Raw genomic sequence first — 13588 nt, forward strand, 5'->3', positions numbered from 1 at the left:
GTGTCAACTAAACTTTTTTAAGTTTAATGAACTTAACATATCAAGTCAACTAAACTTAACTGAGTCAAAGCAAAAAAATAACTAGAAAATTTAAGTTGAGTGAACAATTTTTTTTTTACAGTGTATGTTTCATCCGTACGCCACTTCTGACGCAAATCCTATGCAAAGTTTTATAAATGAGGCCCCAGGTCTGGGGCCCCTGGGCTTGAGTTTATGTTTGGGCCCTACATATGCTGCGAATGACCTTAACTGGAACATCATTATAGAGTAGCACAACATACACAACAATTAAATTTTAACCTATTTGAGGTTCCTAGAACAATTAATATGCAACATGCCTATCCTAGTAAAAGTTTAAAGGTAATATTAAATAGTCATTAATATACAGTACAATACAGGATGTGCTCTATCAGCATAATTGCGTAATTAGTGTTGGGTGTAATACAGTACTAACTAATTCATTAATTACTGTAATAAAAAAAAAATGTATTCTAAAATTAAAATAAGGAATTTCTCTTTAAAAATAGTACAGTAATCTTATTACACTGTTGAAGATGTAATTAGTAGCTTTTAGTAGAATAAAGTAGAAGTCACGAGAATACAGACTTCTGTAGAAGTATTTTTATTTCAGTGTTTTTTCTTTAGTAAGGGAATGTCGAACTGCCTCATGGATCTAAACATAAAAGAAACTTTCTACTTTTATCTGGGGTTTCAACAAAAGGAAATTCTACAGGTGCTAATCTACCAACATGCCTTTACTATTTGTCTTAGGACGCTACAGAATATACTGAGTCGGACTTTACAGGCCAACACACTTTTCAGACTGGATGGAGGTGATCCTCCTCTGCTTATTCTGACTATTTTGTGCTTCACTTGAAAAAGTTCCTTTCACCTTTAGTAACTGGAGTCACTTCAGTTCTAAAATAATAATAATAATGGAAGGCTACTAGTAAAGCTGAATCTGCGTGGCCCTGATTGGCTGCGGGGGTGTCCCGTACGCAGGCCGATGACGTCACCGCTCGCTCGCGCCGTCTCTTCCGTCATTGAGAGTTTCAGCGTCGAGTCTTCTGAGGTGAGGAGAGCACTTCACGGTATTTCTCATATTTACACAATCATCACACACACTTTATTCAGTTTGATTAAGCGACAGGCTCATTTCTGTATTGTTTTCATCGATCACAGCGATACTTGTGCGTCTTTTCTGGCGTCTTCCTTCTGAAATAAACATTTAGTGCAGCAGCAGCGAGCATGAGGAGAATATGTTGAGTTCATTCAGACCTGAGCGATGTTGTGTTCGTTTGTGTGATTGTCTCGATGTTTGGAGTGAGAACTGTTACTGAATGTCAAGTTAAAGTTTGAGATCTGTGAGGGGAATCGATCTCAAGTGTTTCTGTTGCCGTTTTCATGTTTACCTTTATTTATTATTGTCGACATTTATCTTTGGCAGATTACATTTACTTATTCAAATTGATGTAGACACTATATTGCCCCTGTATGAGTAATGGACGTGGGAAATATCAAATCTATACATGCATGGGAATATGAATATTAATTAAGTTTGACACAGTAAACGTTACATTTTCTTTATTTTTTTTAGTTTTATGATCATTGTCAGTTTCTGTACAAATATGTAACATGTTAATGATGGAATTACTTTATTACAATTAATAGTTATTATAAAGTCAAACTATATTTAGATTCACATATTATGTGTTGTAGTTTTTTGCCTTAAGAGGTTCATATAAAGAGAGGTTATTTATTTAATTATTTTGTTTTATTATTGATGATTTATCCATGTTATATTGTGAGAAATAACAGTATTGTCTTTCAATATAGCAGTTTTACAGGCTTTTATCATGTATCTGACTCAAATAATGTGTTTCTAACAGCAAACACTCAGAATAAAGTGAGATGATCTGCTGATGATCCTGAATGGCTTGTTGAATGAGTGTTGATAGTCTGAGGCTCATCAATATTAACAGATCTGCTGAAAACACTCTTTATTTCATGACAATAGTTCCTGTTTTCACCTCATTTATTATGCTGATGTCTTCAGATCTCCTGTATATTGACACTTAAAGCTCATTTAATTGGTGTCAGCAGACTGAGGGGATTTGTTGGCTACTTTGTGTACCTTTTATTACTGTTTTTATGATTTTAACAGTTTTTCTTACCATTATTTATATTTGGAAGAATTCAAATTATTTATATTATTTTCTATATTTCTAGATACCTGTATTTTAATGAAGAAGCAGAATAATGTAAGGATTAGCAATACAAATAATTAAAATAATGAATTGGCATCAGTTACTGTACGATTAATAGATAGACATAAATGCTTAGAAGTGTCATTTATTATAAAAACAAACTCAGTGATTTATATTTTTGATTTTGGCAGATAAGCTCCTCTCCACTACATTCACATCATCAGTGAAGCTCCTCCCACTGCAGCACATCACCAGTGAAGCTCCTCCCATAGTAATTCATCATCAGTGAAGCTCCTCCCACTGTTATCACATCATCAGTGAAGCTCCTCCCACAGTAATACAGCAATAAATGCTGTAAATTCCCATCAGCTACAAGTGAAGACGAGCATCAGGAAGAGCTGAAATCGGCAAAGACTGAGTTTATTAAAGAGGACAGTGAGAACATGAGTGATCCAGAACCCTGCAGAATGAAACACACTGAAGATCCTGAAGAACAAAGAGGTTGGTGTTTATTCTTCATTCATTCATGATGCTGAAGAACATTCATGTTAGAAACATTCAAGCACTTCATCACATTTAGATAAACAGTTAAACTATGAAACGGTACAGAATGTTCTGGGTTTTCGTCAACAAATGGTCAGTTCCCAAGTAGCAACAACGTTACCAGAATTTTAGTCATTTTCAACAAAGTTTACAAAATATATATTTTTAGGAATAGTCAGTAAACACCAAGTTACTGATAAAGTTATATTTGTAAAATATCATACAAGTTATTCATAGGGATGGGTACCGAAACCCGGTATTAAACGGGCCCCGGTGCTGAATTGTGAAAGACCGCTGGATCGATAAGCTCGGACGTTATCGGTTCTGCTGTCGGTACTGGAGAAATTAATAAAGTACACGTGCCATTTATTATTGCTATTAAGAAATTTTTATCTTGCTAATTTAATCTCGCCAGCCACTTCTATATATAATAATATTGAACATTTTTGCTAAAGAGAGAGAGTGTGTGAGAGAGAGAGAGCGATCTTTCACGCGGAGCCACGGCGCGCGCCCTGCTTAATGAGAGACGATGAGGACAGAACTAAACATTCAAACGGTTACACTTTAGATGTTTGATATTAAACTAATTTTACTTTAGATTTAGATTTTGGCTTCCAATGATTATAAAAAAAGATGATATTTGAGGTATAACCATTAAAAACTAAAGCCACATTCTCTCCAGCTTCCCTTCACAGCGGTGCGCTGTCATTTCTCCCTAAAACCCAAACGTAACGTCAGAATCTGCACGATCGTGATTGTTGTAAAATATAGTCTATACTGATGCTAAACTGCGGGACACGTTTGATAATAAAAGGCTATTAAAAGTACCAAAATTGACGCAATAGACGCTGTTCCAAAGGCGGCGCGCGCTCCGAAACACACCGCAACGAGACGAGCAGCAATGTATATTTTGGGCTTCGTGTGCGCATCTAACCGATCAAATTTACACACAAATATGTCAAAATGGCCTTCTTGGAGATTCACGTAAACAGTTTATTCACTTAACTACAGTTTATGTCTTAAATGGGCGTAAATAGTTTTGAGAAAATATGATGCGTAATAAGGATTAGATCTGCATTTGGTCTTAAAGAGGCAGCAGTCTAATAAACCTGCTGACGATTGCTCCATTAATGTGAATCAAACAACAAAAGGCAAAGAGAAAATCAGCGCTGCTCTTGAATGAAGAATTTTGGCTTTTATAAGCTTTAATCTATCTATGATAAACTATGCAGTGTTATTTTACATCTAACTTTATTAGATGTATTTTTAGCCCATATTACTCCTGAACAGTAATCTCAGTAGACATTACTGAAATTAAAGCACTGGGTATATAATTTGTATATTTGTTTTATTGTATACTTCTTTTTTTTTTTTTTTTGACCATGTGTTTGTACTTTGTTTTTGGTGTCCTATGTCTTCTGTATATAAAACACAAAACCCTGCACCCTTCTACATAACATACATGTTTTATTTGTTTTGTTAAAGCATTGCTTTTATATATATTTAACATTTCAGAATATAAAGCAATATTAATTATGTTCTCAATAATTTCCCCTCTTTTTTTTTAAATAACGAAAAGAACCGATAAGAATACCGTTAAAGTACCGGATCGATAAGGAGTATCGGTAAGAGTAGTAATACCGTTAAAACCTTAACGATACCCATCCCTAGTTATTCATAGTTATAGAGATTCTTCTTACAGTAACTTTGGTAACAGGGTTGATGAATACAGTCAGTGCTACAGTTTGTGTAAAAACTGAGACAATGGATTGAGATTATTTTCTTAGGCTTGTTTGAGATGAGCAAAATCTGTGCAGAACCGATCACCAGTGATCAGCGCGAGATGCATGCCGGTTAGAAATGTGTCCGAGTGCGGTCCGCCTGGCTCTGATGTCATGCTGACGTATGTCAAAAATCTCTCGCGAGCGCAAGGCGGCCGTGTCGGATTCTGCAGTCGAGCGCAGTTGCTCTCCACCGACTGCGCTGATCAAAAGCATGATGGGAAACGACTTGCTGACGACACAGCTTAATGCTCATTGGTTTAAACAACCGTGATGTATTGTTCTCTTTTAAAATGTTTGATTGTAAAACTCTAATATCATGTTTTATGTGTATATGTTATGTGTGAATATTCCCAAACTATCTGACAGTGCGATCTCTATAGGGTTATGCAATTTAATTTTTTATAAAAATAAATAAATAAAAATAAATAAAACAACACATATGTCTGTATTAAAGAAAAAAATATTGATAAACATGTATTTGGAATGGAATTAAATAACAAGTAGGCTACTTTGGGTGTCTTGTTCATTTTATTTATTTTCATATAAAAGCAACAGAACTTGAATTACATCCAGTTTATTAGCAACACTGTGCACGAGCGTGAATCCCGCGATATCCATCTGTGATCTCACAGGTGTCAGATCCACTGCGAGAAGAGAGAACTGTCCGGCTTGCCTGCGCTTTTTTCACTCCTCCCCTCACTGCAGCCGCCTACTCTCACATACATTTCAGGCGAGGCAAGGCGCATCTCAAACAAGCCTCTTGTCTTCCCATCATGCAGTAGAAAGAGCCCAGATGATGTCACTTCCTGTGTGAATTTTATTTTTAAGAAATACTGTATTTTAAATACAGTCAGTGCAAGGAAAAGTCTAGTGTGAACGGCCATTAATTAAAACGTTTTTCAACGCGGCAAGGGTGTCCTTTAAGTCCTCTTTTATTCGCGGTGGCAATTGAGCCTCTTTCCATTGCGCTTCGTGGTGACCCGCATATTAAAGGTATTGTGAGTTGTGGGCAGGAACAGAGAGTGTCTCTATATGCTGACGATCTTCTTTTATTTATTACTGACTTCTCTGTGTCAGTTCCGGCGGCACTCTCTGTTCTTTGCTCATTTGGATCCATTTCTGGATACAAGTTAAATTTAAGTAAGAGTGAGCTTCTACCTCTTAATAAAGCAGCACATGAATATCCACTTCACACCCTGTCGTTTGAAGTTGCTCAACACAAGTTAAAATATCTTGGGATTCAGGTTACTGCTAAGTTCAAGGATCTTTATCGCGCTAATTTCACTACTCTTCTGTCTCAGGTACAAAGCAGTTTTAACCGTTGGTCAGTGTTGCCCTACGTATCAGTATCGTCAGTATCCCTAGCTGCTCGGATTAATAGTATTAAGATGAATGTTCTTCCCAGGTTTTTATATTTGTTTCAATGTATTCCGATTTTCCTTCCACAAATTTTCTTTCGTAAATTAGACGCCATTATTTCGGATTTTGTTTGGAATGGGAAGCCACCAAGATTGCGCAAACAGTATTTACAGAGCCCGAAGAAGCTAGGAGGTATGGCCTTACCCAACTTTAAGTTTTACTATTGGGCGGCTCATCTTAGAATAATTCAGTTTTGGTTACATTCTGGTCCACAATTATTATCGTCAGTCTGGTTGGGAATGGAACATTCTTCCTGTAAGCCTGTTTCACTTTCAGCTTTGGCTCATTCGCCTGTTAAATCACCTATAAAAAGTTACACAAAAAATGTCATTATTAAGACAACTGTGAAGATTTGGAATCAGTTTAGACGTTCCTTTGGACTTCAAACATATTCTATTTTGGCGCCAATAACAGCTAATTACTCCTTTCCTCCATCGTTAATTGATCGTGCATTTGAAGTTTGGTCCAATAAGGGTATTAAAACATTTAAGGATCTCTATATTGATAACACTTTCGCCTCATTTGAACAGTTGTCCCAAAAATTCTCCCTCTCAAAACAACACTTTTTTAGGTACTTGCAGATCCGTAATTTTGTTTTTCATAGGTTCCCCCAGTTTCCTTCTATACCCTCTGACACACCCCTTGATATTTTTTTAAAACCAGCTCCTGCTTTGAAGGGTATGATCTCATTCATTTATGCCCAGATTCACTCACTCAGATTGGTTTCTTTGTCGTCAATTAAAGCGCTATGGGAGGAAGATCTGGGGATTGCGTTCACTGACGATATGTGGGGGAATGTTCTCGACAAAGTGCACCGCTCTTCAATTTGTGCCAGACATGGACTCATCCAATGTAAAATTGTACACCGTACTCATCTGACTAAGACCAGGCTCTCTAAGATGTTTAATAATATTGACCCGACTTGTGACCGATGTCACCAGGCAGCAGCAACACATATACATATGTTTTGGTCTTGCCCAGTCCTAACAACTTATTGGCAAAATATTTTTGATTCCTTGAGTGAGGTCACAGGGAAGAGATTAGTGCCTGATGCGGTCACTGCACTTTTCGGGGTAACTCCGGTTACAATATCATTGTCTGCGGAACTCAAGATGTTCATAGCCTTTGTTAGTTTGTTAGCGAGGCGCTTGATACTTTTGAAGTGGAAGTCTCCTACACCTCCATCGTACTTTCATTGGATTAGGGATGTCCTTTACTTCGCCAAGCTAGAAAAAATTAGACATTTGTTAAGGGGCTCCCAGGCTAAATTCTCAAAGACGTGGGATCCCTTTTTTGAATATGTGGGGAAGTTGACCTTCCCAGATAATCCTGAATAAATTTTGTGTCCCGCGTCTTTGCTGCAAACGATTGGGCAGTAGTCCTCGGATCGTTACTCACAGCTAATAATTAAGTTTTTTATTTTTTTATTTTTTTATTATTATATATATATTTTTTTTTATTATTATTTATTATCATTATTATTATTATTATTATTATTATTATTATTTTATTTTTTTGGGTGTTATGTTTTTATATTCTATATGTGTAGAGGGATTTTGTTTGTTCTTGTTTCATGTTCAAAATTGAATAAAGAGATTTTGAAAAAAAAAAAAAAGTTTTAGTCAAATAAATATCAATCTCAACGTTGGTGTGGAAACATGGCAGTATTGTATATTTTAATGTTAATATCATGTTAGATAATTGTGTCATTGATCAAATGTGATGCGATCTGGGAAAACCCGTCGGATGTCGCGCTGGGCCGTTTTCAGTAAATTCCAAAATAGTTTGAATGTCAGTTTTTTGTCAAAAAATTTTTTTTCATTAAATTATTATTCTATAACATCTTTTCTCTTATCTCTGAAAATATCTTGGCAAAATTCCCTTGTTTAGTGCAGAAAAACAGCGATAGTGTCAAGCTGAAAATACTCTCTTTCTCTAATGCATTCTATGCGACCATTTTCTCTAACGCGTCTAACGCAGGCAGAGGTGAAAAAAAACAATCGCCTACCATCACTCACACACATCATCAACTCATCCCTCCATACTGGCACCTTCCCTACAGCATTCAAGCAGGCTCGGGTTACTCCACTGCTCAAAAAACCAACGCTAAACACATCATTTGTAGAGAATTACAGACCTATCTCTCTCCTACCATTCATTGCGAAGACACTTGAAAGAGCTGTCTTCAACCAACTAACATCCTTCTTGTCTCTAAACAACCAGCTGGATGTCAACCAATCTGGCTTCAAGAAAGGGCATTCAACTGAGACTGCATTACTGTCAGTCACAGAAGCCCTACGGATCGCAAAAGCTGCTTCCAAATCTTCAGTCCTCATTCTCCTGGATCTGTCTGCTGCCTTCGACACTGTGAATCATCAGATCCTTCTGTCCACCCTCTCATCACTGGGCATCACAGGAACTTCACTCCACTGGTTTGAGTCCTATCTCACAGGTAGGTCCTTCAAGGTCGCATGGAGAGGTGAGGTATCCAGAGCACATCAGCTGACCACAGGTTTTCCCCAGGGTTCAGTTCTTGGTCCCCTCCTCTTCTCCATCTACACCACATCACTGGGACACATCATACAGGCACACGGTTTTTCCTACCACTGCTATGCTGATGACACGCAGCTCTTCCTCTCATTTCAACCAGATGATCCCACAGTAACTGCACGGGTCTCAAGCTGTCTGGCGGACATCTCCACATGGATGAAGGAACATCACCTGCAGCTCAACCTGGCAAAGACTGAGCTTCTCGTCCTCCCTGCCAATCCGTCTCTACAGCACGACTTCACCATCCAGCTAGAGTCATCATTAATCACCCCATCAAGATCGGTCAGAAATCTTGGAGTAACGTTTGATGACCAGCTGACCTTCACTGATCACATTTCAAAGACAGCTCGATCATGCAGGTTTGCACTGCACAACATCAGGAAGATCAGGCCTTTCCTAACTGAGCATGCAACGCAACTTATCGTCCAGGCCCTGGTCATCTCTAGGCTCGACTACTGCAATGCTCTTCTGGCTGGACTTCCAGCATGTGCGACCAAACCCCTACAGATGATCCAGAATGCTGCAGCTCGTCTTGTCTTCAACGAGCCCAAGAGGGCCCACGTCACTCCTCTGTTCACCTCTCTGCACTGGCTACCTCTCGCTGCTCGCATCAAGTTCAAGGCACTGACGCTTGCTTACAGATCCATCACAGGCTCAGCTCCCTCCTACTTTCACTCACTCCTACGAGTCTACATCCCTACCAGACACCTACGATCGGTCAACGAGCGACGTCTCGTGGTTCCATCACAGAAAGCCACAAAATCACTTTCCAGAACATTCTCATTCACAGTTCCATGCTGGTGGAACGCTCTCCCCACCCTCATCCGGAATGCAGAATCCCTGACAACATTCAAAAGACAGCTGAAAACCCATCTCTTCCGTGAGCACTTAACCTTATAAAAAAAATAAAATAAAAAAATAAATAAATAAAAATCCTTTCCCTTTGAAACATCACTTATCAGGCTTATGCTACTCTGAATAATACCTGAACTTCGTATTTTGAGCACTTCTTGCGTTGTTGTTGTTTTTGCCTCTTTATGATGACTCGCTGAATTTCTGTCCTAATTTGTAAGTCGCTTTGGATAAAGGCGTCTGCTAAATGACTAAATGTAAATGTAAATATCCCATACACCTGTCCGTCTCTTAACACTACAAAGATAGTTTACCTATAAAATAAACCACATAACATGTACAGTGAATGCGTATTAGTGCGCATTTCGCGCCAATCCTGTTTTAAAAAAAAGAGTGCCAAGCGTCCCGACGGTGACAGTTATTAAACCTGTTTTTCTCAAAATTCCGTTCCAGAAAATCATAGCGATCGGCTGACTTCAGATAAACATAACTTTTGCTACCAACAAGTTATGATAAAAATAAAAACAGATATGGAAAGGGCTTGATACCAGCTTCCATATTATATCAAAACCTGTAATAGGTCAAATTTCACCATGTGGTGGGTTTTCCCAGATCGCATCACAAATATATTCAATAGTTCTCACTACAGAAACATGGGATTCGTGCCTATAATGTTTTAAATAATAATTGGAAGATGAATTTTCCTCATTCATGGAAAGTTTCAAGGACATATAATCAATTTATAAAAAGGCATCAAATTATCATAATATTTTATAACAGATGTCTACTTTCTACTATTACATCAGGGCTCACTTTCATGTCCTTCACTTTATATTTCTCTTGGTTAATTATTTTGATGTACTGAAAATTAAATGTGATCTTTGTTTCTTTCATGTCAGACCCGATGGAAGTGAAGGAGGAGAGTGAAGAACTGAGTGAAGTGAAGGAGGAGAGTGAAGATCTGATGGAAGAGAGCGAGGAGAGTGAAGAACTGAGTGAAGTGAAGGAGGAGAGTGAAGAACTGAGTGAAGTGAAGGAGGACAGTGAAGAACTGAGTGAAGTGGAGGAGGAGAGTGAAGACCTGAGTGAAGTGAAGGAGGACAGTGAAGAACTGAGTGAAGTGGAGGAGGAGAGTGAAGACCTGAGTGAAGTGGAGGAGGACCATCATGTCCAGCCTGGAGGAAAACCTTTGAGTCGCTCAAAGACTAAAAATACATTTTTAAAGAAAAGACGAGCCAAGAAATCTTTCACCTGTACTCAGTGTGGAAAGAGTCTCACAAGCAAACCAAATCTTGAGCGTCACATGATGATCCACACCGGCGAGAAGCCGTTCTCTTGTGATCAATGTGGAAAGAGTTTCAGTCAATCATCAACTCTTAATGTTCACATGAGGGTCCACACCGGAGAGAAGCCATTCTCATGTGATCAATGTGGCAAAACATTTCTCTGTGCATCAAATCTGAAGTCACACCTGACAGTTCATACGAAGGAGAAGCCGCATTCATGTTCTGTGTGTGGAAAGAGTTTTTCACTGCTGCAATATTTACATAGACATGAGAAAACTCACACTGGTGTGAGAGAGTACATGTGCTTTGAGTGTGAGAAGACTTTCACTAAAGCGTACGGTTTAAAACTGCATCAGAGAATTCACACTGGAGAAAAACCTTACAAGTGTTCACACTGTGACAAGAGATTCAATCGATCATCATCTCTGAAAACACATGAGAGGATCCACACTGGAGAAAAACCTTACAAGTGTTCACACTGTGACAAGAGATTCAGTGAGTCATCATCTCTGAAAACACATGAGAGGATCCACACCGGAGAAAAACCTTACAAGTGTTCACACTGTGACAAGAGATTCAGTCTGTCATCATCTCTGAAAACACATGAGATGATTCACACTGGAGAAAAACCTTACAAGTGTTCACACTGTGACAAGAGATTCAGTCGGTCAGCACATCTGAGATCACATGAGAGGATCCACAGCAGAGAGAAGTCGCACACGTGTGATCAGTGCGGAAAGAGTTTCTCTATTAAAACTCACCTGAAGCGACACATGAAGATCCATGCAGTGGAGAAACCACATCAACACAGTGTGAGATCACGGTGAGTAGTTTATCTTTATGTGCTGAGCAACAAAACCTGGAATCTTGAAGTTAGTTTGGTTTGTGTGCTTTTCCTGCAGCAGCTTCACCATTAAAGTAACACTAAGGAAGATTTTTTACCTTAAAATAATGTTTCCAAAATCATTTCAGTGGTTCATCAAGTCGTAACAGGGTGAAATGCACTTATGCCTCTGCTTTGTGGTCCTTTATCTGCTATAACCACACATGTAAGATTGCCAGATCGGGTCGTGTTTCTGTAGTTCTAATGAGACAATTCTGCTTCCAACCTGTAGGGCGACCGCAGGGGAAAAGTTCCATAGTGTTACTTTAAGGGTTAGACTTTATTTTTCATGTGCATTTAGTCCATAGAAATTGTATTTACTGCTATAAATTGACACGTTTGGTAGATGTTTTCACACAGTGACCCTCATTTACAAAACGAGTGTACTACAGAAAATTGGGCGCACTGTTTCCATGCAAAAATTGGCATTTATTTATCAATATGGACGTGAGCAGTGGCTATGTTTAAATCTCACATCAGGTCTGAGATTTTGTTATCGTTATGAGAACACCAGGCATGAGACTTACACTGAACAAAATTATAAATGCAACACTTTTGTTTTTGCCCCCATCTCTTTCGCATAGAGTTGATCAGGTTGTTGATTGTGGCCTGTGGAATGTCGTACACACTGTCGTATTCGCAGATCCAGAGCATCCCAAACATGCTCAATGGGTGACGTGTCCGGTGAGTATGCTGGCCATGCAAGAACTGGGATGTTTTCAGCTTCCAGGAATTGTGTGCAGATCCTTGCAACATGGGGCCGTGCATTATCATGCTGCAACATGAGGTGATGGTCGTGGATGAATGGCACAACAATGGACCTCAGGATCTCATCACAGTATCTCTGTGCATCAATAAAATGCACCTGTGTTCGTTGTCCATAACATACCCCTGCCCATACCATAACCCCATCGCCACCATGGGCCACTCGATCCACAACGTTGACATCAGCAAACTGCTTCCCCACATGACGCCATACACGCTGTCTGCCATCTGCCCTGTACAGTGAAAACAATGTTACACATGAGCTGTGTCCCAATGTGAAGGCTGCATCCTTCGAAGGACTGAAGACTTCAAGGATGCAGCCTATGCGTCCTCCGAAGGACGCATCATGTAGCTTTCATAGGATTTCCTAATTGCGCAACCAGGTGTTTCTGATCACCGCTCCTCAACGGTGCGAGAGGACAGCTGCCATCCTGATAATTCATTTGATATAGCCTAATTGAGTAAACAGCTATGGAGCCAGAATTGGCTATTGTAATTTTTATGTTTTATATTTTACTGGAGGACATGGTGAGGATGTTTCAGCCCCAGCGCTGCCAGGTCATGTATTTTCGGTTTAGCCCTGTTTGAATATAATTGAATATAAAAAAGTCCAGTATTTCTCCCGCTCGTCATCAGCTGTCACGGTTGCCAGGCGACAAGAACAATCCTCCGTAGGCTAGACCGGTCCGAGCGCTTCAGATGCACCCTTTGATATGGGACGCAGCTTTAGTTAGCAACAATTTGTTAATATAGTGACAACAGACCTACATTTTGTTACTTTAATTTTCGGAACTGCATATTTCATTAAATATTCACGTACAAATGTGAAGTAACCTACTGAAGTACCTTTTTTCCCTCACATATGATTTTACATTAAACTGCACAAAAGTATATAATGTAACAACCTTGAAAATATTCAGAAGTAAAATGCAGTAGTAGCATAATTATAAATACAAAACTATAATAAAAACCCTGATAAGGAGTTTTTTCCCCTGCAGAATACATACCTCTAGTTTTACTCTTGATACTAAAAACTTGTTATTAAAAGTACTTTTTTTCAGAAATTACTCTTTTTGAAAGTCTAATTATTATTCTAATAAATTCTAATAAAAGTCTACTTTTTTTTTCTTATTTTATGTACTGTAAATGTTTTTTTGATTTTGATATGTTTAACGTATGTTGTTAATAGTTGGAAAAAGTACTTTAATGTAACCAATGGAACAAATGATTTTCATTTACCAATTTTATATAAAAAAAAAAGGTATACAAGAGTTTGTTTCATGTAGAAATTATGACTGT

At 38.5% G+C, this 13588-nt stretch overlaps 2 protein-coding genes across 3 annotated transcripts in view; both read left to right on the forward strand.

Moving 5' to 3' along the window:
• LOC309492236 (uncharacterized protein) overlaps positions 1–13588 on the forward strand; it is a 162782-nt gene that overhangs the window by 100057 nt on the left and 49137 nt on the right. The window lies entirely within an intron of this gene.
• Positions 2417–13588, forward strand: part of LOC309492160 (uncharacterized protein) — a 129813-nt gene continuing 118641 nt past the window's right edge. Inside the window, exons 1-3 of one of the 2 annotated variants that reach the window (XM_082161033.1) lie at positions 2417–2708; positions 10255–11464; positions 12109–12877. In XM_082161033.1, the coding sequence (XP_082017159.1) occupies positions 2651–2708; positions 10255–11464; positions 12109–12310 (1470 nt within the window). In that variant the 5' untranslated portion in view covers positions 2417–2650 and the 3' untranslated portion in view covers positions 12311–12877. Of the gene's footprint in view, positions 2709–10254; positions 11465–12108; positions 12878–13588 lie in introns of those variants that run through there. The other variant, XM_082161034.1, reaches the window with a different exon arrangement.

This window comes from Leuciscus leuciscus, assembly GCF_965113295.1.
Source record: "Leuciscus leuciscus genome assembly, chromosome: 1".
NCBI classification, from domain to species: domain Eukaryota; kingdom Metazoa; phylum Chordata; class Actinopteri; order Cypriniformes; family Leuciscidae; genus Leuciscus; species Leuciscus leuciscus.